Source organism: Microtus pennsylvanicus, chromosome 1 (assembly GCF_037038515.1).
Source record: "Microtus pennsylvanicus isolate mMicPen1 chromosome 1, mMicPen1.hap1, whole genome shotgun sequence".
Taxonomy (NCBI): Eukaryota; Metazoa; Chordata; class Mammalia; order Rodentia; family Cricetidae; genus Microtus; species Microtus pennsylvanicus.
The window spans coordinates 152178241-152200430 of record NC_134579.1 but is presented as its reverse complement, the minus strand read 5'-3'; the positions used below and the strand labels follow the sequence as shown (position 1 = coordinate 152200430).

At 42.5% G+C, this 22190-nt stretch overlaps 1 protein-coding gene and 1 long non-coding RNA gene across 3 annotated transcripts; both read left to right on the top strand.

Moving 5' to 3' along the window:
* The first annotated feature begins 709 nt into the window (after positions 1-709).
* LOC142832174 (uncharacterized) lies at positions 710-3241 on the top strand. The gene is made up of 4 exons (XR_012907201.1): positions 710-1037; positions 1258-1389; positions 1868-2167; positions 2966-3241. It is a non-coding gene; the product is annotated as an uncharacterized LOC142832174 (long non-coding RNA).
* An 11061-nt stretch (positions 3242-14302) lies between these two features.
* Positions 14303-21446, top strand: LOC142831992 (leukocyte immunoglobulin-like receptor subfamily A member 5). 2 transcript variants are annotated; one of them, XM_075942418.1, is made up of 6 exons: positions 14303-16356; positions 16500-16535; positions 16695-16979; positions 17119-17424; positions 20790-20840; positions 20968-21446. In XM_075942418.1, exons 1-6 carry the CDS (start codon positions 16323-16325, stop codon positions 21141-21143), a joined length of 888 nt encoding a protein of 295 aa, XP_075798533.1. In that variant the 5' UTR covers positions 14303-16322; the 3' UTR covers positions 21144-21446. The 2 variants fall into 2 exon arrangements, with proteins under 2 accessions (XP_075798533.1, XP_075798534.1); XM_075942419.1 differs by lacking the exon at positions 16500-16535.
* The last annotated feature ends 744 nt before the right edge of the window (positions 21447-22190 follow it).

Genomic DNA, 22190 nt, shown 5'->3' with positions numbered 1-22190 from the left:
TTGGGGCAATAAACCACAGCCTTACTCCAGGAAGGAGGCCAGCATCCTTCTGCAAAGCAGATTTTTTCAGAGTTGTCACACTGAACAAATTTCCTCTCTGTTTTTCACTACCACCTCTGTCCTTCTATTTGTTCTATTGAGAACAAGTGCTTGAACCTGAATTGCGAGGGGTTTTGGGGTTCTGACTGCAAGCCCAACAACTCTGGGGACAACCAAGTGTGATTTGATAAGAAAAAGCAAATAAATGAGAAAGGAGCAGTTGATGAAGCCCTCATACTGAGCCCAGATAACCTATTTTTTCCTTTCTTATTCCTCTTCATCCCTCCCGGCTCATGTCCAGAATGAAGTGTTTTCTTTGAAACACCGATGTGTATCTTCTTCAAAATTCCTTCAGGGTTTGGAGGATTCTGGCCATGGTAAGGACCACACAGTGCTGTGTAGACACATGGCAGGATGAAGGAGGGAGGGAGACCCTATGGTGTTCCTCTCAGATGGATGGCCAGCCCTCAGCCTCCCTCACCTGAGGGGTTTATTTCCTGACTTATTGAAATGCGCACCATTAAGTCATATGTCCATGGACCTGAAAAAGAACTTCTTTGTATTTAAAATGTCAACAGTCTTGTTCCCACCATTGCCTGTGTCCCAGCCCTAAGAAGATGAAGACCAACCTCCTGAGGTGGTCAGTTCCTCTTCCTGTGGGGCTGTTAGTGCCTTTGTCTCTGAGAAGACAAGGCCAACAAAGGCCACACCCTGCGTGCCTCTTCATCAGACTGCCTGCACAACAGTAGTTAGTGAGAGAAGATACCATGGCTCTCACCCCCCTGGTCCTGTTTAGCCTTAGTGAGACGTGAAAAGGGGAAGGAGTCACCTACATCAAGGAGAGACCCCACTCCAAGACCGGATCTGGCATGTGAGGAGAATCCAAGGGCACAGGAGGCTCTTGGTAGGAGGGGATCTCCTCAGCTTTCAGGATGAACTTCTCTCAGGACAATCTCTTTCAGGGCTGAGTCTGGGCTACAAGAAAGCAGTATTGGCTGGTGAGTGTATTCCCAGTTGTCCCAGATACCTTCACTGTACTCGGGACAATGTGTCATACCAGGCAGAGGGGATGGGAGAACAGTAGATGTGGGCTGATATTGGGGAAGGCTGGACAGTTCTGAGCTTGCAAACAATGATCTGAGAAATGAGCATCCTCGTAACTAGCTTCTGACTTCTTTTCTGGGACATGCTGTGTGTTCACCATCTGGGCTGAACCAGGTTCTGTGATCACTTGGGGGACAACTATGAGCATATGGTGTCAGGGTCTTTGAGGCTCTTGAGTACCATCTGGAAAGAGAAGGAAGCCCATCATCCTTATGCAGACAGACTTCATTCGAGCACAAAAACAAGGTAAATTTCACTATTTCATTTTTATCAGATCATCACGCAGGGTGGTGTCATTGTTACTATCTGAGCCATGCTGGCTGTTCAGAGCACAGTGACCCCCTGGAGCTGGTGGTGACAGCTAAGGGGACACTCATGGATCCTAGTGCCCAGATCCTCCCTCTAGAAAGGGTATTCTTTTTTCTCACAGCCCAGTCCTTGTGGAAGAATTTGTGAGTCAGTTTGTCATTTTACACATTCTGGCTGCCTTCTCCTTCCTCCTCCTCCTTCCTTCTCCTCCTCCTTCTGCCTCTCCCTCTTCTATTTATTCTCATTCTTGTTGTCTTTTTGAGACAAGCTCTCTCTATTACACAGCTTTGGATGTCCTGGAATTGGCTATATAGACCAGACTGGCTTTGAAGTCACAGTTCTACCTGCTTCTACCTCCTGAGTGCTGGGATTAAAGGCTTGTGCCATCACACCTGGCTGCCTTCTTCTTTTGTAGGATTCTACAGAAAACCCACCATCTCAGTCTTGCCCAGCTCTGAGAAACCTCAGGAGGGAAGATGACAATTCAGTGTGATTCCTTGCTTCGATATGATAGGTTTATTTTGACTGAGGAAGGAGAATACAGCCTATCCAGGACTATATGCACAGCATGTAACCAATGGACAGTTCCAGGCCTTGTTCTCCGTGGGTTCTGTGACCTTTGGCCAGAAATGGACATGCAAATGCTATGGCAATTACAAGATCAATCCATATGTGTGGTCAGAATCCAGTAACCCTTTGAAGCTCCTGGTGTCAGGTGAGGAAGCTCCGTGATTGACACAATAATTTTTGAGGTTTCCTCCATACATTTTCATGAGTCTTGCTTTCAGGGAAACTAAAATGGGATGTGGCTAAATGGGGCCACAGAAAACACACACACACACACACACGCACACACGCACATACACACACACACACACACACACACACACACACACACACACGGGCTGGGGGAGAGGAAGAAAGGAAGGGAAAAATGCTTTTTCAAATTGTAAGATAGGGTCTCTCTATTATCTTTGGCTGGAGATGGAGGAGGAGTGGATGGGGGTGTAGAAGGGAGGTAAGGGGAGGGAACAGGAGAAGAGGAGAGAGGGGAAGTGTGGCCGATATGCAAAATAAATAAATAAAAAGAATACTGGTTGCTCTCCCAGAGGACCCAGTTTTATTCCCAACACCCACATGATGTCTCCCAACTGTCTGTAACTTCAGTTTCAGGGGATCCAACATCCTCACCCAGACACACACGCAGGCAAAGCACCAATGCACAGAAAATAAAAGATAGTCTATCTTAAGTCATGAAAATAAGACATAAGAAGTCCTCAGGGGAACATTTTGCATCTCATCAGGATAAATATGCTCTTCTGCTTCTTTATTTCCTGGGAACAGTTCATCCCATTACAGAACAAGTCAGACACTGAAACACCTGACCAAGGAGAAACCTTAGATATGGCAATAGATAGATACAGAAGGTACAGTCTTGTCCGTGGGAGGCATGTGCCCTGTGTGAGCATTCATGTTTCCTCTGACCTTCCTTTGTTGTGATTTTTTTGTACAGTTCCCAGGATTACAGAGTGGAGAATCTCATTCAGATCACTGCTTTGGTTCTGGTAACCCTTGGAGTTCTGCTTTTTTAGGTCTCTCATAGCCAGAGAAGGAAATGAGACCTTAACGGTTATATTTAAACAGAAAAAGGGAACTTACACACTGGAGGGGGAAGTGAGGATAACCTAATGGAGGAGTATGAGCAAAGTACACTGATAAAAACATATATTTTGAAAGCTGTTCTCTTGTATGGTAACACAATTAGTAAAATAAATAAATTCAAAATGGAGCTATCTAAAATTTTTTTACTTTCTATGTAGGTTCTTATGAAAACATACTGATGTCAAGATCACAAACACACTCATGTTTGTGAAATTCATACCTACAATCACCAAACAATGGCAACTGCCTAAACAGATGTCATCATATGAACTTATTAATAGATAAAACTGGAGAGTATTTCACCTCAAGACCCATTTCCATCAGTGCAGGTGTCAACCAAGTGCAGGATGACTTTCTCCATGCCTTCTCCTGTTGGGAGTTAAGAGCAAAAAGCCCTATGATTTTCAGCAGAACATTTGATCTGACCCATCTATTTGTAACTGAGTCACATTAAATAGGTGGAAATCTAAAAACAAATCATCAGAAAATGAAAGAGTGAAGGTAGGCTTATTGTACACAGCAAATGAGGAGACCTAGTGGTTTTTGAAGAAAGGAGGTATAGGATTTTATGCAGGGAGCCCATACATTCTCATGTCAAAAACAGCTTTAGGACTGTGCAGCTTCTTGATGTAAGGTCAGAATACAAGAAAAGAAGATTGTACATATATTTTGGGCAGCCCAAGAAGATCATGGAATGGAACATATGACTCAAAATCTGCAACAGTCATCATAAGCTCTTTGGGACATAGTCACCTTGCAGCACAATAATAATGGAAAAGAGCCTACATGTAGACATGCTCAGTGTGTGTCATTAAGATGGTCGCTGTCAACCTGGAAACAACCTAGATGCCCCTCAACTGAAGATTGGATAAAGAAAATGTGGTACATTTACACAATGGAGTACCACACAGCAGTAAAATATAATGGCATCTTGAAATTTGCAGGCAAATGGATGGATCTAGAAAAAACCATATTAAGTGAGTTAACCCAGACAAAGAAAGACAAATATCATATGTACTCACTCATAAGTGGCTGTTAAACATAAAGCAACCTACAGTCCATAACCCCAGGGAATCTAGACAACAAAGAGGACTCTAAGAGAGACATACATGGATCTACATAGGAAGGAGAAAGGAGAAAAAGACAAGATCTCCTGAATATATTGGTTGTGGAGTTATGGCAGAGGGTAGAAGGGAAGATGGGAGGAAAAGAGAGGAGTGAAGAAAAATGTATAGCTCAATAGAAACAATAAAAAATGATGATCTCTGTCAAAAAGAGAAACACCTCTAAGCAAGATTACTCGGAATGAATCATACATATAGAAGACATGAACACTGGGAATTCTCAGACTATATTATAAAAGAGAGGCAGGAAAGACTTTAGGCATGCTCGGCAATCTTTACAATTTTATTTTTGTGCAGGAAAGACACTTTGAAGGTATTTTAATACAGAAGCTTTCTTGCAATGGTGTCAGACTCATTCAGTGGTTAACAGCAGTGTAAAAATTCACCTTACATTAACTAAATAAGTTCTAGAAATATATTGTATTGTTGACAAAAGGGTTTAGTGTAATTAGACAACTGCAATCATAGTTGGTGGTAGATTCCTTGTATACCTACTACCATTTTACTCAAGGCACTGAAGTCAAAGAGTCTCTTTAGGTCATGAGTTCAAACCCACCATGAACAACTAAGTGAGACCCCATTTCATAGAATATTCTCCTAAGAGAGTAGATATCAACATCTTGTTATTTGATACCTGTTTTCTTTTTAAAGATTTATTTATTTATTCATGTACTCTGTATGCATGCATAATTTTATGCCAGAAGATGATATCAGATACCACTAGAGATTATTGTGAGCTACCATGCAGTTCTTGGGAATTGAACTGAGGACCTCTGGAGGAGTAGTCAGTGTTCTTAATTGCTGAGCCATCTCTCTAGCCTCTCAACATCATGTTATTACAAAATATGTAGCAACAGGAAGTGAAGGCAGTACAAGGAAACTAAGAGAAATCAGATACGTTTATGATATAGGTTATACTGATAATTTCATAAGAAACATATATCTAATCACATCAAATTATTGATGTTAAACATATATTTTTTAAACTTATTTACTTCAAAATTATTCTTAGGTGTGTGTATGTGTGTGTGTGCATGTGAGTATATGCACATCAGTGCAGGTACTCTTGAAGGCCAGAGGTATTGGCCTTCCAGGTTATCCCTGGAGCTGGAGTTAACAAGCAGTTGTAAACTCATGGTGGGAATTTAACTCAGGCCGTCTGGAAGAGCAGGCAGTACTATCAACCAAAGAACTGTTTCTACAACCCTCTAGAACTTTTTCCGTAAATTCAAAATTGTATATTTTAAAAATTAATCTTTTTTTCAAAACAGATAACACCAGAATCCAGTGAACACTCAAAAGGAAGACTTGAACACCCTGATCCAGAAGAAGTAGAAGAAATTGACTTTAAACATAACATTATGAAAATGATAGAGACCCTTAAACAGGATGTTGCTTTTCAGGTTGTTGCAGCCTGTCCATCTCTTCCTCCAAATGTGGCCAGGAGAGTCTTGGCCTTTGGCCCAATCTTGCTGTGGCTGACTGTACTTTGGGGGGGGGGGTTCTTTGTCTGCCCCCTCATAGGTTTCCTCAGCACTGGAGCTGGCTCTCAGATCCCCTTTGCCCTGAAACAGGCTGTGGTGGTGGATCTAAGGACCCCGCAGATGGAAAAGGGTGCTCGGGGGCAAGATGGAATGGGGCAAATAGAGAAAGCCAGTAGCTGGGGATACAACTCACTGAATGGCCAGAAATGTTTAGGGAATTGGATGGGGCCTGTTCTCCATTCCCAGGGCGTCTGGCTGGCTGGGCGGGCACACACTTATCCCTTTGGATGGATCTCCTCAGTACAGGAGCAGGACCACTTACTGGGCCAAGGACCTTGCAGATAAAAGGGCAGACTTGGTGGGGACAGGCTCAAGTGGAACAAAGAAGCCCCTGCTGCAGGAGCACTTACTGCTGCTGGCTACCCAGACCCTCAGCCCTGATGCAGGCTGAGTTGGGGGATCCTAAGTCCCCACAGATGGAATCAGGTAGAGAGAGCCAGTAATCAGGGAGATGCCACCCTGAATGGTCAGAAATGTTTAGGGAATTTGAGGAACCCTTTGCTGTTGTAATAGGGAGCGGCGGGGCTGCATCCCCAGCACCCCGGCCGCCTGCTAGCTTATGCCCTGAAATAACAACACACAAATTGTATTTATTTAAACACTGCTTGGCCCATTCTGCTTGGCCCATTAGCTCTAGCCCTTACTGGCTAATTCTGATATCCCGATCAACCCATCTCTAATTAGCTGTGTAGTTCCGGTCTGAGGGGAGCATGGCGTCTCTGAGCTCACTTCCTCTTCCTCCCAGCATTTTGTTCTGTTTACTCCTCCCACCTATGTTTTAACCTATTAGGGCCAAGCAGTTTCTTTATTGCTTAACCAATGAAATCAACAGATTGATATATGACACTCCCACATCACTTTGCCCTGAAACAGGCTGTGGTGGTGGATCTAAGGACCCCGCAGATGGAAAAGGGTGCTCGGGGGCAAGATGGAATAGGGCAAATAGAGAAAGCCAGTAGCCGGGGATACACCTCACCGAATGGCCAGAAATGTTTAGGGAATTGGATGGGGCCTGTTCTCCATTCCTGGGGCGTCCAGTTGGCCTGGCGGGCACACACTTATCCCTCTGGATGGATCTCCTCAGTACAGGATGAGGGCCACTCAGCTCTTAATATTCTTTCTTTATTCTGTATGTTTTGTGGTTGGATTAATATAAGGTGAGGATTTTTTTTTTTTGATTCAGTCTAATTGGTGTTCCGTAAGCTTCTTGTACCTTCATAGGAACATCCTTCTTTAGGTTGGGAAAGGGAAAGTTTTCTTCTATTATTTTGTTGAATATATTTTCTGGGCCTTTAAGCTGTAATTCTTCTTCTTCCACCCCTATTATTCTTAGGTTTAGCCTTTTCATGGTCTCCCAGGTTTCCTGGATGTTTTGTGTTAAGAATTTTTTGAATTTGCTGTTTTTTTTGATCAATGAGTCTATTTCCTCTATAGTATCTTCAGCGCCTGAGATTCTTTCTTTTATCTCTTGTATTCTGTTGGTTATAGTTGTCTCTGTAGTTCCTGTTAATTTACCCAGATTATCCATATCCAACCATCCTGGGTTTGTGTTTTCTTTATTACCTCGATTTCAGTCTTCAAGTCTTGAACCTTTACCTGTTTGATTGCTTTTTCTTGGTTTCCTTGGGTAACTTTGAGGGATTTAATAATTTCTTCTAACTTTTTGTTTGTCTTCTCTTCCATTTCTTTAAAGGAATTTTTCACATCCTGCTTAAGGGTCTCTATAATTTTCATAAGGTTGTGTTTAATGTCCATTTCTTCTACTTCTTCTGGGCTAGGGTGTTCAAGTCTTCCTGTTGCATGTTCGCTGGATTCTGGTGTTATCATGTTGCTTTTCAGGATGTGGAGGAATTCTTGCATTGGTGCCTGCCCATCAGAGTCTTGGCATCTTGGTCCAATTTTTGCTGTGTCTGACTGTGTACTTGGGAATTTTTCTTGGTCTGCCCTGTCTTAGGTCCCCTCAGCACTGGAGCAGGCTCTCAGATCCTCTCTGCCCTGAAGCAGGCTGTGTTGGGAGATCCTACATCCTTTCATCCTTGCAGATGAAAATGTGGGCTTGGGGGGCAGGGTGGAATGGGGTAAAGAAAGCCAGCAGCAGGGAACTCTCCCCGCTGGATGGACAGAAAAGCTTAGGGAACTTTAGGGGACCTGGAGTCAGTCCCCTTGGACTGTCGGGCCGTGTGGCCACTTACTCACCTCTCTGGATTCTCTCAACATAGGAGCAGGGTTTCTTGGGATTAAAGACTTAAACTATTGTGCCTAGCTGAAGTTTACTTTTAAATTAAAAAATTTTTTAAACCTAAGTGAAGTTATTTATTTATTTATTAAAGATTTCTGTCTCTTCTCTGCCACCGCCTCCCATTTCCCTCCCCCTCCCCCAATTAAGTCCCCCTCCCTCGTCAGCCCAAAGAGCAATCAGGGTTCCCTGCCCTGTGGGAAGTCAAAGGACCACCCACCTCCATCCAGGTCTAGTAAAGTGAGCATCTAAACTGCCTAGGCTTCCTCAAAGCCAGTACGTGCAGTAGGATCAAAAACCCATTGCCATTGTTCTTGAGTTCTCAGTAGTCCTCATTGTCCACTATGTTCAGAGAGTCCGGTTTTATCCCAGGATTTTTCAGATCCAGGCCAGCTGGCCTTGGTGAGTTCCGGACAGAACATCCCCATTGTCTCAGTCTGTGGGTGCACCCCTCGCGGTCCTGAGTTCCTTGCTCGTGCTCTCTCTCCTTCTGCTCCTGATTTGGACCTTGAGATTTCTGTCCGGTGCTCCAATGTGGGTCTCTGTCTCTGTCTCCTTTCATCGCCTGATGAAGGTTAATATTCAGGAAGATGCTTATATGTTTTTCTTTGGGTTCTCCTTATTTAGCTTCTCTAAAATCACAAATTATAGGCTCAATGTCCTTTGTTTATGGCTAGAAACCAAATATGAGTGAGTACATCCCATGTTCCTCTTTTTGGGTCTGGCTTACCTCATCGGGATAGTGTTTTCTATTTCCATCCATTTGCATGCAAAATTCACAAAGTCCTTGTTTTTTTACTGCTGAGTAGTACTCTAATATGTATATATTCCATACTTTCTTCATCCATTCTTCAATTGAAGGGCATCTAGGTTGTTTCCAGGTTCTGGCTATTACAAACAATGCTGCTATGAACATATTAGAGCATATACTTTTGTTGTATGATAAGGCCTCTCTTGGGTATATTCCCAAAATTGGTATTGCTGGATCCAGGGGTAAGTTGATCCCGAATTTCCTGAGAAACCGCCACAGTGCTTTTCAAAGTGCTTGGACAAGTTTGCATTCCCACCAGCAATGGATGAGTGTACCCCTTTTTCCACAACCCCTCCAGCAAAGGCTATCATTGGTGTTTTTGATTTTAGCCATCCTGACAGGTGTAAGATGGTATCTTAAAGTTGTCTTGATTTGCATTTCCCTGATCGCTAAGGAAGTTGAGCATGACCTTAAGTGTCTTTTGGCCATTTGAAGTTCTTCTGTTGAGAGTTCTCTGTTCAGCTCAGTGCCCCATTTTATAATTGTGTTGATTAGCCTTTTACAGTCTTGAGTTCTTTATATATTTTGGAGATCAGACCTTTGTCAGTTGTGGGGTTGGTGAAGATCTTCTCCCAGTCAGTGGGTTGCCATTATGTCTTAGTGACAGTGTCCTTTGCTTTACAGAAGCTTCTCAGTCTCAGGAGGTCCCATTTATTCAATGAGGCCCTTAATGTCTGTGCTGCTGGGGTTATATGTAGGAAGTGGTCTCCTGTACTCATATGTTGTAGAGTACTTCCCACTTTCTCTTCTATCAGGTTCAGTGTGTTCGGACTGATATTGAGCTCTTTAATCCATTTGGACTTGAGTTTTGTGCATGGTGATAGATATGGATCTGTTTTCATTCTTCTACAGGTTGACATCCAGTTTTGCCAGCACAACTTGTTGAAGATGCTTTTTTCCATTGTATACTTTTATCGAAAATCAGGTGTTCATAGGTTTGTGGGTTAATGTCAGGGTCTTCTATTCGATTCCATTGGTCGACTTCTCTGTTTTTATGCCAATACCCCTAAGTGAAGTTTTTGAAAAATATAAAATGTCTAAAATAGTTTAAAAATCCCAATTTAGTAATTTGAAATTTTTTAAATTGATTTTTGTTGAGCTCTACATTTTTCTTTTTTTTTATTAGAAAAATTTTAAAAAAATACCAATCCAAATTCCAACTCCCTTCCTTCCTCCCATTCCCTCCACACACCCTGCCACCCCACCCCCTCTAATTTTAAGAGAGGAGAAGGCACTTTGCTTTGTGGAAGGTCCAAGGCCCTCCCTATTATATCTAGGATGACCAAGGTATACAACCAAAGAAAATAAGATCCCCAAAAGCCAGTACACACAGTAGAGATAAGTGCCAGTGGTCCCTCAGTCTGCCCCAGACATAAAACTGTCAACCACATTCAGAGGGACTAGTTTGGTCTTAAGCTTTTTCCTTCCCAGTCCAGAATGAGTCAGTGAGCTCCCTTTAGCTCAGTTAAACTGTTTAATTGGATGAACCCTTCATGGTTTTGCTCATATTCTCATTCCTTGTACTTTTCAACTGGACCTTGGGAGCTCAGTCCAGTGCTCCAATGTGGGTCTCTGCCTCTGTTTCCTTCTGTTGTTGGATGAAGGTTCTCCTGCTTCTCCCCTCCCCTTCAACCTTCTCCCAAGGTTACCATTCTCTGAATTTACTCAGGAGATCTTGTCTTTTTCTGCTTCCCACGTAGATAAGATCTATGTATGGCTCTCTTAGAGTCCTCATTGTTGTCTAGGCTCTCTAGGATTGTGATTTATGGCCTAGTTTTTTCCCTTTATGTTTAAAAACCACTTATGAGTGAGTACATGTGATAATTGTCTTTCTGGGTCTGGGTTACCTCACTCGAAATGATGTTTTCTAGCTTCATCCATTTGCCTGCAAAATTCAAGTATCATTTTTTTCTACTGTGTAGTACTCCATTGTGTAAATGTGCCATATTTTCCTTATCCATTCCTCAGTCGAGGGGCATTTAGGTTGTTTCCATGTTCTGGCTATGACAAACAGTGCTGCTATGAACATAGTTGAGTACATGTCCTTGTGGCATGATTGAGCATATACAGGATACATTTTGGCAATGTTCCTTCTGTTTCTATTGTGTGTCATAATTAAAGGAGTATTTGTATTAGGTTTTCTTTGAAAATCTTGTTGAATTCTGAGCTCAAACCATCTGGTCCAGGGCTTTTTTTTTTTTTTTGGTTGAAAGACTTTTGATTACTCTTTCTGCTTCTTCAGCAGTTATAGGTCTGTTTAATTTGCTTACCTGGTCTTGATTTAATTTTGGCAAGTGATATTTATCTAGAAAGTTATCCATTTCATTTAAGTTTTCCAATTTTGTGGAATTCAGGTTTTGTAAATATGACCTGATATTTGTATTTCCTCCGTATCTGTTTTTATGTGCAAACTTCCTTGGGTTGGAGTTCTCCTTTTAGTTTTTTATTTGTGTGTGTAGGGATGGGTTTGTGGCTAGGTATTGGTTACATCTGGTTTTGTCATGGAATATCTTGTCCTTCTATGGTGATTGAACATGTTGCTGGGTATAATAGTCTGGGCTGGCATCCATGGTCTCTTAATGTCTACTCTACATAACACTTGACCATGACCTTCTGGCTTTCACTGTCTCCAATGAAATGTCAGGTGTAATTCTGATAGGTCTGACTTTTTATGTTACTTGGCCTTTTCCTTTGCAGCTCTTAATATTCTTTCCTTATTTGGTATGTTGTTGTTTTTTCATTATTATGTGGCAAGGGGACTTTTTTGTCCAGTCTATTTGGTGTTCTGTAAGCTTCTTGTATCTTCATAGGCATATCTTTCTTTAGGTTGGAAAAGTTTTCTTCTATGATTTTGTTAAATATATTTTCTGTGCTTTTGAGTTAAACTTCTTCTCCTTCTTCTATACCTATTATTCTTAGGTTTGATCTTTTTATGCCATCCCATATTTTCTGGATATTTTGTGTTAAGCTTTTATTAGATTTAATGTTTTCTTTGACTGACAAGTCTATTTCCTCTATTATATCTTCAGTGCTTGAGAGTCTCTCTTACATCTCTTGTATTCTGCTGTTTGTGCTTGCATTTGTGTTTCTTGATAATTTTCTCATGATTTCTGTTCCTATAATTCCCTTCGCTTGTGTTTTCTTTATTTTCTCTATTTCAGTTTTCAAGTCTTGAGTAGTTTATTTCATATGTTTGATTGCTTTTTTTGGTTTTCTTTAAGGAATTTGCTGACGTCTTCCATTTTTTTATTTGTCTTTTCCTCCATTTCCTTGAGGAAATTTCTCATTTTCTCTTTAAGAGTTTCACACATTCTCCTGAAGTTATTTTTTAGTTCATTTTTTTCTGCTTCATCCATATTTGATTGTTAAAGTCTTGCTGCTGTAGGGTCCTTAGGTTTTACTGGTATTGTGTTGCTCGTTGTGGTATTGTGTGTGTTCTTACTTTTTCTACTCATGTTTTCTTCTAATAGGTGTTGTTGTGACCATCTGTGATTCTGTTGATTAATCTTCTAGGTGCCAGTGAATCCAAGACTCAGATGGTTGTTCCTCATGGCACAGTCAGTGCCATGGTTCTAGTTACCCCTTTGGTCACTCTGTGTTCCTGGAGATTGCTTAGTGCTCCCATGCTTTGCTTTACTCCCTTGGAGTTTGCTTTCTCAGGCCTCATGTAGCCTAGGTTGTCACTCAGACATGTTTCTGTAAATGTCTCTGGTCTGGATCCATTCCTGCAGAGGTCCCTGGATTGGGGTTGGTTTTATAAAGGACTCTGGCTCTGATCTACTCCCTCAGAGTTCCCATGCTTAGGTGCACCCAGACCTGTAAAGGACCTGGCTCAGACCTACTCCCTTTGAGGTTCCAGACTCATGCCTTGACCTGTAGAGATCTATGATTCCTGCCTATTCCCTTGGAGGTCCCAGATTCATGCCCAGATCCACAGAGGTCTTGGCTCAGGCCTAGTTCCTTGAATATTCCTGATTCATGTCTGGATTTTCTGTCTCTGGCTTACTTGCTCATGGGTTGTTCCCCTGCACCTCATCTTGTGGAGTTCCCTGTCTCAGGTCTGCTCTGGCCCAGGTTGCTGGCTCAATCCTGATCTGCCAATGTCTCTGGGCTGGATAGGCTCCCACTCCTATGGAGCTTTATTGGAATTTGAAGTTTTAAGGAAAATATTCTGTATAATGTCATCGGTTCATATGACCCATTTTATTTTGTATATAACTAACATGGGAATTTAAAATGGATGAACAGTTAGGTGAGGCCAACAGTGTATTTAAAAGTATACTGTGATGAAATAGGAGTAATCTAATAAAATAAGGTATTTTTAAATAAAAATAATCTGTGCATGTGACCCATTATATTAAAAGAAAAAGATGTGATTATCTTGGGATGTACAAGCTGAGATTTTGATTTAAAAGTTAATGTGTTTGTACTTTAAAAGGGATTTAAAACTAGAAGAAGAAGTAGGCTTTCTCAGTCTGGCAAAGATGATATATGTAAAGCTTCATTTGCTACAATTTATCTATGCATTTTAATACATTTTTAAAATTATAATATAATTACATCATTCCCCTTCCATTTCCCCCCTCCAGCTGCTCTCATGTACCCCTAATTTCAAACTGATGATCTCTTTCCCTTTGATCATTGCTACATATGGATTTACACGAACATATATATTTATATATAGATGTTCAAATAGTAAGTTCTAAAGTAATAATTATTTTAATAATTGGAAGAAGATAGGAAAATTGTTCTAGTTATTAATTACATTTTTCCTCTAATTTTTCCTTGAAAATTTCATACATGCATGAGAAGCATCTTGATCATATATCCACTCCTCACTCCCACAGTTCTACTCCAACCTAACCCCTGAGCTCCTCATTGTGTCTCCCTCCCAACTTCATTATTTTCTTTTTATAATTTTGTTTTTAACTTTATGGAGTTCAATTAGTGGTGCACACATGTTCACGGGCATGGGGTAATCCACTAGGACATGGACAACCTTTCAGTGGCCATACCGCTAAAGAAAAGTGACTTCCCCCAACTGTACAGCAACAGCAAGTGCCAGTAGCAAATACACACACACACACACACACACACACACACACACACACACACTGAGATCTTAGCTGCTCTGATTTTGTTCAGATCTTCTGCAGGGAACCACACTTGTTCTTATGTGCAAGAGCGTTACTCATGTCCCCAAAACAGCATTTCACAACACTCTTCCCCCTCCTCTGGCTTTTACCCTCTTTCTATCCTTTCTATGATGTTCTCTCAGCCCTGGAGGAGGAAGTGATAAGAGCTGAGCATTCACAATCATTGCTGTCAGCCTTTTTTTGGTCAGTCCACTGCAAAAGGAAGCTCTTCTAACCATGATTGATAGAAGCACATATTTATGAAGTGAATTACTTGCATGATTTTGTCGGGTTGAAAGCGATCTTCTCAGTCTCCCTCACCCTCCACCAGCTTTAATAGGTTCTGTGTGGTGCTGTGGAAGAGTGGAAAACATTCTCATTCTGGCAGCCTTAATGTTTGTGGAATTCTGGTGTGTGTGGGAAGGGCACTCTTTCCTGGTAGTCCCCTTAGACTCTCACACTCTACCATGGCCTCTTCTTTCACTTATTCACTTAAATAGAATTACTTTTAAGTGACATAATTCAACTTAAAACTTCTCACTAAAATAATATTTCTAGTTCCCCATTTTTCTGATATGCTGTGTTCTACCCATTGATGTTTGTAATCTTACCATCCTGACCATGATTTCCCACAGAGGGTTCTACCCAGTCTGACCCAGGAAACCCTGTGGTATCTACTCTTCCACACTTAGCATCTGCTCAGAATTGTGACTGTCAGGGATGGCTTCAGTGTGACACTCACAGTCAGACTCAAATGACACAGATGGTCATGGGTGGCAATACTGGAGTGGATCTGCCTTGCATACTCACAGAGGGAAGCGGCTCAGTGCTGATTATAGGGCCTGTACAATCATGTCAGTGCTCCTCTGAAAACAAGGGGATTGGAGCCACAGATGCCTGATTTTTTCAGGATCCCTGACCCCACTTCTCCCACATGGAGAACAACCTTCCCTACAGACCTCTGAAGATCCTACACCTACTGATTCCATTGTGTTCTCTGAAATGGGTTCTTCTTCATTCAGGGATCTTTTTTTTAAAAATTATTTTTACAGAGTTTTATTTATTTGTTTTGTACACAGTGTTCTGTCTACACATATGCCTGCAGGTCAGAAGAGGGCACAATATCTCACTACAGATGATTGTGAGCCACCATGTGGATGCTGGGAATTGAATTCAGGGCCTCTGGAAGAATAGCAAGTGCTCTTACCCTCTGAGCCATCTCTCCAGCCCCAATTCAGGGATCTTTTGTGTCTCTTTTTCTTTCCCTGACCATGATGATCTTCAGTTTTCACAAATATTATAACGGACCATCTGTAAATGCTCAGAGCAGACACACACACACACACACACACACACACACACACACACACACACACACACCAGTGAGCATTTAAAGTGTGTAACAATATAAACATTTCATGTTCCAAACTCATGCTGCACCCTGGACAGGAGATCAGTGATGGCTGAAATTCTTAATGTCCCAGACAGCCCAGCACGGTGCACAATCTGCACAGTGAAGTGCTTACAACAGACTCCAGAAGAGGAACTTCAGAGATGAGACGCCAGTGTTCCTAGTGGCACCAGCAGTGAGTAATATGCAGGCACTATGGAGAAAGCAACCCTTCTTCCAGCAAGAGAACTCAGTCCCACAAAGAAAGTAAACAGCGAGGAGGCAAGAACAGCTCTGAAGGTTGTTCCCGGAGAGATGGGGGTGGTTGATGCTGCAAAGACAAGAAAGGATGTTGAGTACAGGAGGCTGTTTCCCACAGACCCACACACCCAGAATCATGAAGAACAGCGTTTTCCTTCTCTATCTCCCTGTGTTTTCCTTTCTGCCCACCCCCAAGATGAAGCTCCTCATATGGGACATGGTTGTGTGCTCAGTGTGCCAGCTCCTCTGCATCCACACCACAACATCACCCTGGATCTTCTCAGAAGTGTTTTTAGGGCTAGGATTTGACTGATGACCATCAGGACCCCACAGTGCTGTGCAGACGGATGAGCTGAAAGACTGTAGAGTGTTTAAGAAAGAAGAATCCACCTTCAATCATCCTCAACTGCTAGGTGGTCCAGCAAATGGAAGTAACAGATCTTTTTGCTGTTCCCTTCTTAGTGAGAGAGGCCAGAGTAGATGATCATTTCTCTAAGAAGTTCTGGAGTGAATCCAAGCCACAGCCCTAGGGAAATGAGAGGCAGCTGGCTAGGGAGGGTTGTTTTCTTGTGTATATTTGAAGAAATAGCCATGTGATGTCAGGCATCCTATCTCTCTCTAAAGATCTCATCCTCATTGCTGTTTGGCTATCCAGGCAGGCTCTGTGGTCTCTTCCATAAGTACAGTTGCAGCTACTGAGAGGTGCCATGACTTTCATCTTCATAGTTCTGCTCTATCTGGGTAAGATTTGAAGACGAGAAGGGGATTGTGGTCCATAGTCAGGCTCTAGCCAATCGAGAAACCCCAGGGTGTGTAAGTGGTTTCAGTGAAGCTCGCTTATGTAGGCATTAGGGGCAAAGTTCTGACAAGGGACTCTCTTCTAGGGCTGAATCTGGGCCAAGAGACCTCAGTGTTGGCAGGTGAGTATGTGTCCAGCCGTTCCAGATCACTCCTCACTGGGGAATTAAAGATAACTCTCCTCAGTGGAGCTTGGGAACATATGATACCTGGGGCATGCTGAAAATGAAGGCTGACATCTGAGGTGAATGCCCTATGACAGAGCCCTCGTTTCATTTCAGGGACTCCCCCCAAGCCAACCCTCAGTGTTCAGTCAGGATCAGTGGTTGCCAGAGGGAAGCCGGTAACCATCTCATGTGAGGTGACCACAGGGGCCCGGGAATACCGTCTTTACAAGGAGGGAGGTCCACATCCCTGGCGTACACAGAACACACTGGAGGCCACAAACAAGGCTGAGTTCTTGATCCCATCAATTGAACAACAGTATGGAGGGAGATACCGATGTTACTATAAGACCGCTGCTGGGTGGTCAGAGCACAGTGACCCTCTGGAGCTTGTGGTGACAGGTGAGAGAACACCCATACCCAGGCCCTTCCCTCAGGAAAGAGTCTGTTTTCACGGGTTTCCCTTGTCTCACAGCGCAGCATTGGAAGCCAACATGGGTTGCTTATGCCCACTTAATAATGTTACTACTTTCTTTTCTAGGACTCTATAGTAAACCCAGCCTCTCTGTCCAACCCAGCAGTGTGGTGACCTCAGGAGAGAATATTATCTGCCAGTGTGGCTCACAGCTGGGATTTAGCAGGTTTGTCCTGACTAAAGAAGGAGAACAGAAACCCTCCTTGATACTGGATTCAGTGTTTATAAACTCCACTGGGCAATTCCAAAGCTTGTTTCCTGTGGGTTCTGTGACTCCCAGCCAGAAATGGACATTTAGATGTTACGGCTACCATGCTATCAGCCCCCAGGTGTGGTCAGAACCCAGTGATCCCTTGGAAATACATGTCTCAGGTGAGGAAGCCCCATCATTGACTCAATCAGTTGTTTTCAGTGTTGCTTTTGCCGTGATCCCTGATTTTTTCTAAGGGAACCCCAGGAGTTAGGAGGATGAGGGAAACTCAGTCAGAGCCCCAGTGTATGTATGTGTGTGTGTGGGGGGGGTGGGGGTTATGACAGTGGCATCTGCATGTAGGATGTGAGGGGACAGGTGTTGCACAGACACTGGCGTTTCCACCAACACCTAGCCCATTTCTCCTAAAGGGCTGACCAGGAAGCGCTCACTGCTGACTTTGCATGGCCTTTTCCCTTCCCCCTGGAGAGAACCCGACTCTCCAGTGTTGCTCTTACATAAGTTATGAAAGGTTTTCTTTGTCGAAAGGATGAGGAACTGACCTCCTCCACAGCCCTGAACTGTTTTACCAAGCTGGATTCTCAAGGCCAACTTCCTCTTGGGTCCTGTAAGCACCCCCAAAGGGGTGTACAAAATATCTTCCCAGTGGACATTCTGGTTATAGTTGAGGAGCCGAGCCAAGTGGGTCCACTTAGAGACTGAAGACTACACAGGACCAGATGATAATGGCCGGAGGAGATAATGAGCAAGATGAAATATGGGATCTAGGACCAAAGACCAGAAAGTCGGGTAAGAACAGAGTCATAGAAAGCAGAAAGAGAGCCAAGGATCCAGAAACAGGTTCAGAAGAAGATAAGCAGCCCCTCACCCATCTTTCTTCCTCTAGGACATCTCCCTGTTGCACACTCTCAGTGAAGCCAGGCTCCATGTTATTCCCTGAAGAGAAAGTGACTTTGCCATGTCAATCATTGATAATGATGGACACTTTTCTTCTGATCAAGCGGAGAGCAGCCACTTTCTTTTTGTGTCTAAGATCAATGTTTCCTCACTCAGCAGTGTTAGGCAGAATTCTGAATGTGTGTTGGGACCTTCCGCCTTGGAGACACCCAAAGACTCTGTAGTTGTTAAAGCTCATCACCCTACCTATTGCCATGCCACAGTCCTCCCGTGGAATGCAAGGTCTTAGATCAGAGAAATCTTAGCTGTTCTGTCTGTGCTCAACAGTTCACTCACCAGGAGAATTCTTGTCTCTAGTTAGATGTTTTAGTCAAATTCAGGAAAGCTTTTTTTTCTAAAGTGAGTCTGATGCAAAATTCGAACACAAAGATCAGAGTGGAGCATCCAGCAAGGAGACCAGTAGGAAGTCCTACAAAAGGGAGGGTTCATCTAGAGGTACATGAAGTCATGTGATGAGTGTAACGCACAGGAAAGAAGAGACACAGGAAATGGAGCCAGGGGCATGGCTCAGTTGGTAGTTAATGTCTAGCATGCATGAGGTCCTGGTACTAAGTAAACTGAGGACCATGATTGGTACCTGTAACTGCAGCACTTAGAAGGTGGAAGCAGGAGGATCAGAAGTTCAAAGTCATCCTAGGCTACATAGTGAGTTGAAGACCAATTTGGGCTAATAAGATCCTATCCCAAAGAAAAGAAAGAAGAAGAGAAGACACACAGGAAGGAAGGAAAGAAGGGAGTCAGAAAGGGAAAGGGGGAGGGAGGAAATAAGAAAAGCAAGGACAGACAGACAGATAAAAAATACATACATACATACATACATACATACATAATATGTATAAATAAATGAGGGAGAGAGGGAAGCGGGGAGGGAGAAACAAGTAAGGAATTAAATTGAGAAATTTGGGCTTGTCAGGCTTGGCAGTGCACACCTTTAATTCCAGGATTCAAGATGCAAAGGCAGGCAGATCTCTGTGAGTTCAATGCCATTCTGGTCTACCTAGCAAGTTTAATGGCAGACAAAGTTACAAAAAGAGATTCTGTCTCAAACAAACAAACAAAAATTAAGATTTATACTACTTTATAAAATTATTTTATAAAACTATCACAGCAAAATCAAGCATAAACAAAAGCATTTTCCTTCTTTATTTTTATATTTATTTCAGTTTTAAAAAGAATTTCATACCTAGCTGTATTTACACTATTTTTACCCCCTCCTCTTCCTCTCCAACTTCTCTTATGTATCATTCATTCCTTCTAAAATTCATGGCCTTTTCTTTAAATTATATGTTAGGTGTGTGTATATACATCCAATATGCTATATATAAAAGCAGTGCTACATTTAGTGTTGTGTGCACGCACGTGTGTGGGTGTATGTGTGTGTAGGGATAACCAGGGATAAAACCACCTAACAAAGGCTTTCTTTTCCCTGGAAAAGACTGGTGCTTTCTCTCCCAGCAGCCATCAGTTGCCTGTAGCTTCCTCATCTAGGGGTGGGATCTTTTGAGATCTCACCCATTCACACTGCCATGTCAACTTGTTTTATTGTGCAGGTCTTGTTTAGGCAATCATATATTTTTCAGGTCTTTGCCCTATATGGAAGACACTCTCTCACAGCAGATGCCCTAGTGTCCTAGTCCTCTCTCTTCTGAGCTATTTCTTGAACTTTAGGTGTAGGGGTTGCGTCATAACTGTGTCAGTTAGGGGTGTGTAACTCATGGTAAGCTGTTCTCTGTATTTTGATCAGTTGTAGGTTTCTTTGTTGGCCTTTGTATTCTGCACAACCCACACCCACCTACAGAGAGAGAGAGAGAGAGAGAGAGAGAGAGAGAGAGAGAGAGAGAGAGAGAGACAGAGAGAGAGAGACAGAGAGAGAGAGAGAGAGAGAGAGAGAGAGAGAGAGAGAGAGAGAGAGAGAGAGAGAGAGAAGCTTTTAAGAGAATGAAGGAAGGTCTTACTGCATAGGCTTAGCTTGGAACTCACGTATAGATCAGTCTGGCTTTGAACTCACAGAGATTCTCATGCCTCTGTTTCCCAAATGCTGGAATTGAAGGCGTGGACCACCACACCTGATTTGCCTTTTTTTTAATGTCCCTTCTCTTAAAATAATGATATGGTGGAGGGACAAAGGAAGAAAATAAAAACACAAGACTTAGAAAACACACTTCACAATCCTACTTTTTTAAAAAAATCATGTTTATTTTTATTTTGTGTTCATTGGTGTTTTGTCTGCATGAGGCAGAAGCCCTGGAACTGGAGTTACAGACAGATGTGAGCAGCCATGTGGGTGCTGGGAATTGAACTTGGGTCGTCTGGAAGAGTGGGCAGTGTGTTTTTTATTTTATTTTTTATTTTCAAGACCAGGTTTCTCTGTATAAAACTCATGTTTGTCTGAGTTCCTGGAACTTGCTTTGTAGACAGAGCTGACCTCAAATTCACAGAGATTTGCCTCCTTCTGCCTCTTCATTGCTGGGAGTAAACCATGAACCACCACTGCCTCACAAGCTAGTGCTCTTCGCCACTGAGTCATCTCTACAGCCCCTCATATTCTACTTTTTTCTTTGATTCTTAGAAGCAGTTGAGCCCCTCAGGCTATCACCAAACATATCAGACCCAAAGACAGGTGAGTAAGAAGAAATCTTAGCAAGAGGACTCAATACAGAAGATGAAGTCCTGTCCAGGGGAAGCAGTCTTTTGGGGTGACTTAATCTTCCCTGACCTCTGTGATTCTTTTTTCCTACAATCTCCAGTCTCACAGCCCCAGGATTACACAAAGGAGAATCTCATCAGGATTGGGGTATCTGTCTTGGTCCTTGTACTCCTTGGCATTCTTCTGTATGAAGATCAGCACAGCCAAAGATGGATCCAATACACAGCCAGTAGAGAAAACAGTGCATCTGCCAAGGTGGCAGAGACCTCAGAATAAGTCCAAGGATTTCAGGTAGTTCTGTGAGAAAATCTGGAGCATTCAGTGTGGAACCATTTCAGGTTCCAGGGAGCAAATGTGCTTTCAAAGTATGGAAACATCTGGGTATTGTGGTGGAGAAGTCTTCTACAGCAAATCATGATGTTATTTCCTCACTGGTATCAGCGGTCCTCAACCTGTGGGTTGCAACCCCATTTGAGGTCACATATCGGATACCCTACATATCAGAAATTTACATTACAAGTCATAACAGTAGCAAAATTATAGTTATGAAGTATCAAAGACAATAATTTTATGGTTGGGGGACATCAGAATGTGAGGAACTGTGTTCACAGCATTACAAAGGTGGAGAACCACTCACTTAGATGTATACTTAGCTGACTATCTCTCTTTCCATCTCCAGTGATTTAGGGGAGGGATAACCCTGTCCCATGAGTTAGGCTTGGGTCCTCACCTTTGTGAATCTTCTGTTTTCCTCACTCTCATGTAATATTTTCATTTATTATATGCTACCGTATTCTCCACCTGCATCATGAGTCTTCATCTTCTCTACTGAGAACAAAGATCTTGGTTGAAATAGCAAAACCAGTGCCCAAAAATCAGATTCCAAAATGGAAAACAAGATCTGAATGCATGTGGTGACCCAGCACTGTCTCTTGAACCACAACTTTCACTTGCTCTTTGTGTGGTTTTCTAGAAATGTGAAGGTGTGCAATCAACACACTTGTGTTTGAAGGAACTCTCTGGTGGAGTACTGCTCACATGGCTTTGAAAATATAATTTTCTTTTCTTTCTTTCTTCTTTTTTTGTGGGTTTTCAAGACAGAGTTTTCTCTGTGTAACAAGCCTGGCTGACCTGGAACTTGCTTTGTAGACTAGAATAACCTCAAACTCACTCAGATCCACCAGTTTCTGCCTCTCGAGTGAAAATATAATTTTATTAATAACAATTAAATACATGAATTTGAGAGAATATGGGAAGACATGAAAGGAATTGGAGGGGAAAAGGGAGGAGAAGAAATGATGTAAATATAGTACTTATATAATA

Bases quoted from the DNA above. Each gene is read 5' to 3' on its own strand.
- LOC142831992 (XM_075942418.1), top strand. From the start codon at position 16,323: ATGACTTTCATCTTCATAGTTCTGCTCTATCTGG. The intron at 16,536-16,694 runs GTGAGTATGTGT...GTTTCATTTCAG, and splicing joins AGAGACCTCAGTGTTGGCAG to GGACTCCCCCCAAGCCAACC. The intron at 20,841-20,967 runs GTGAGTAAGAAG...TACAATCTCCAG, and splicing joins CATATCAGACCCAAAGACAG to TCTCACAGCCCCAGGATTAC.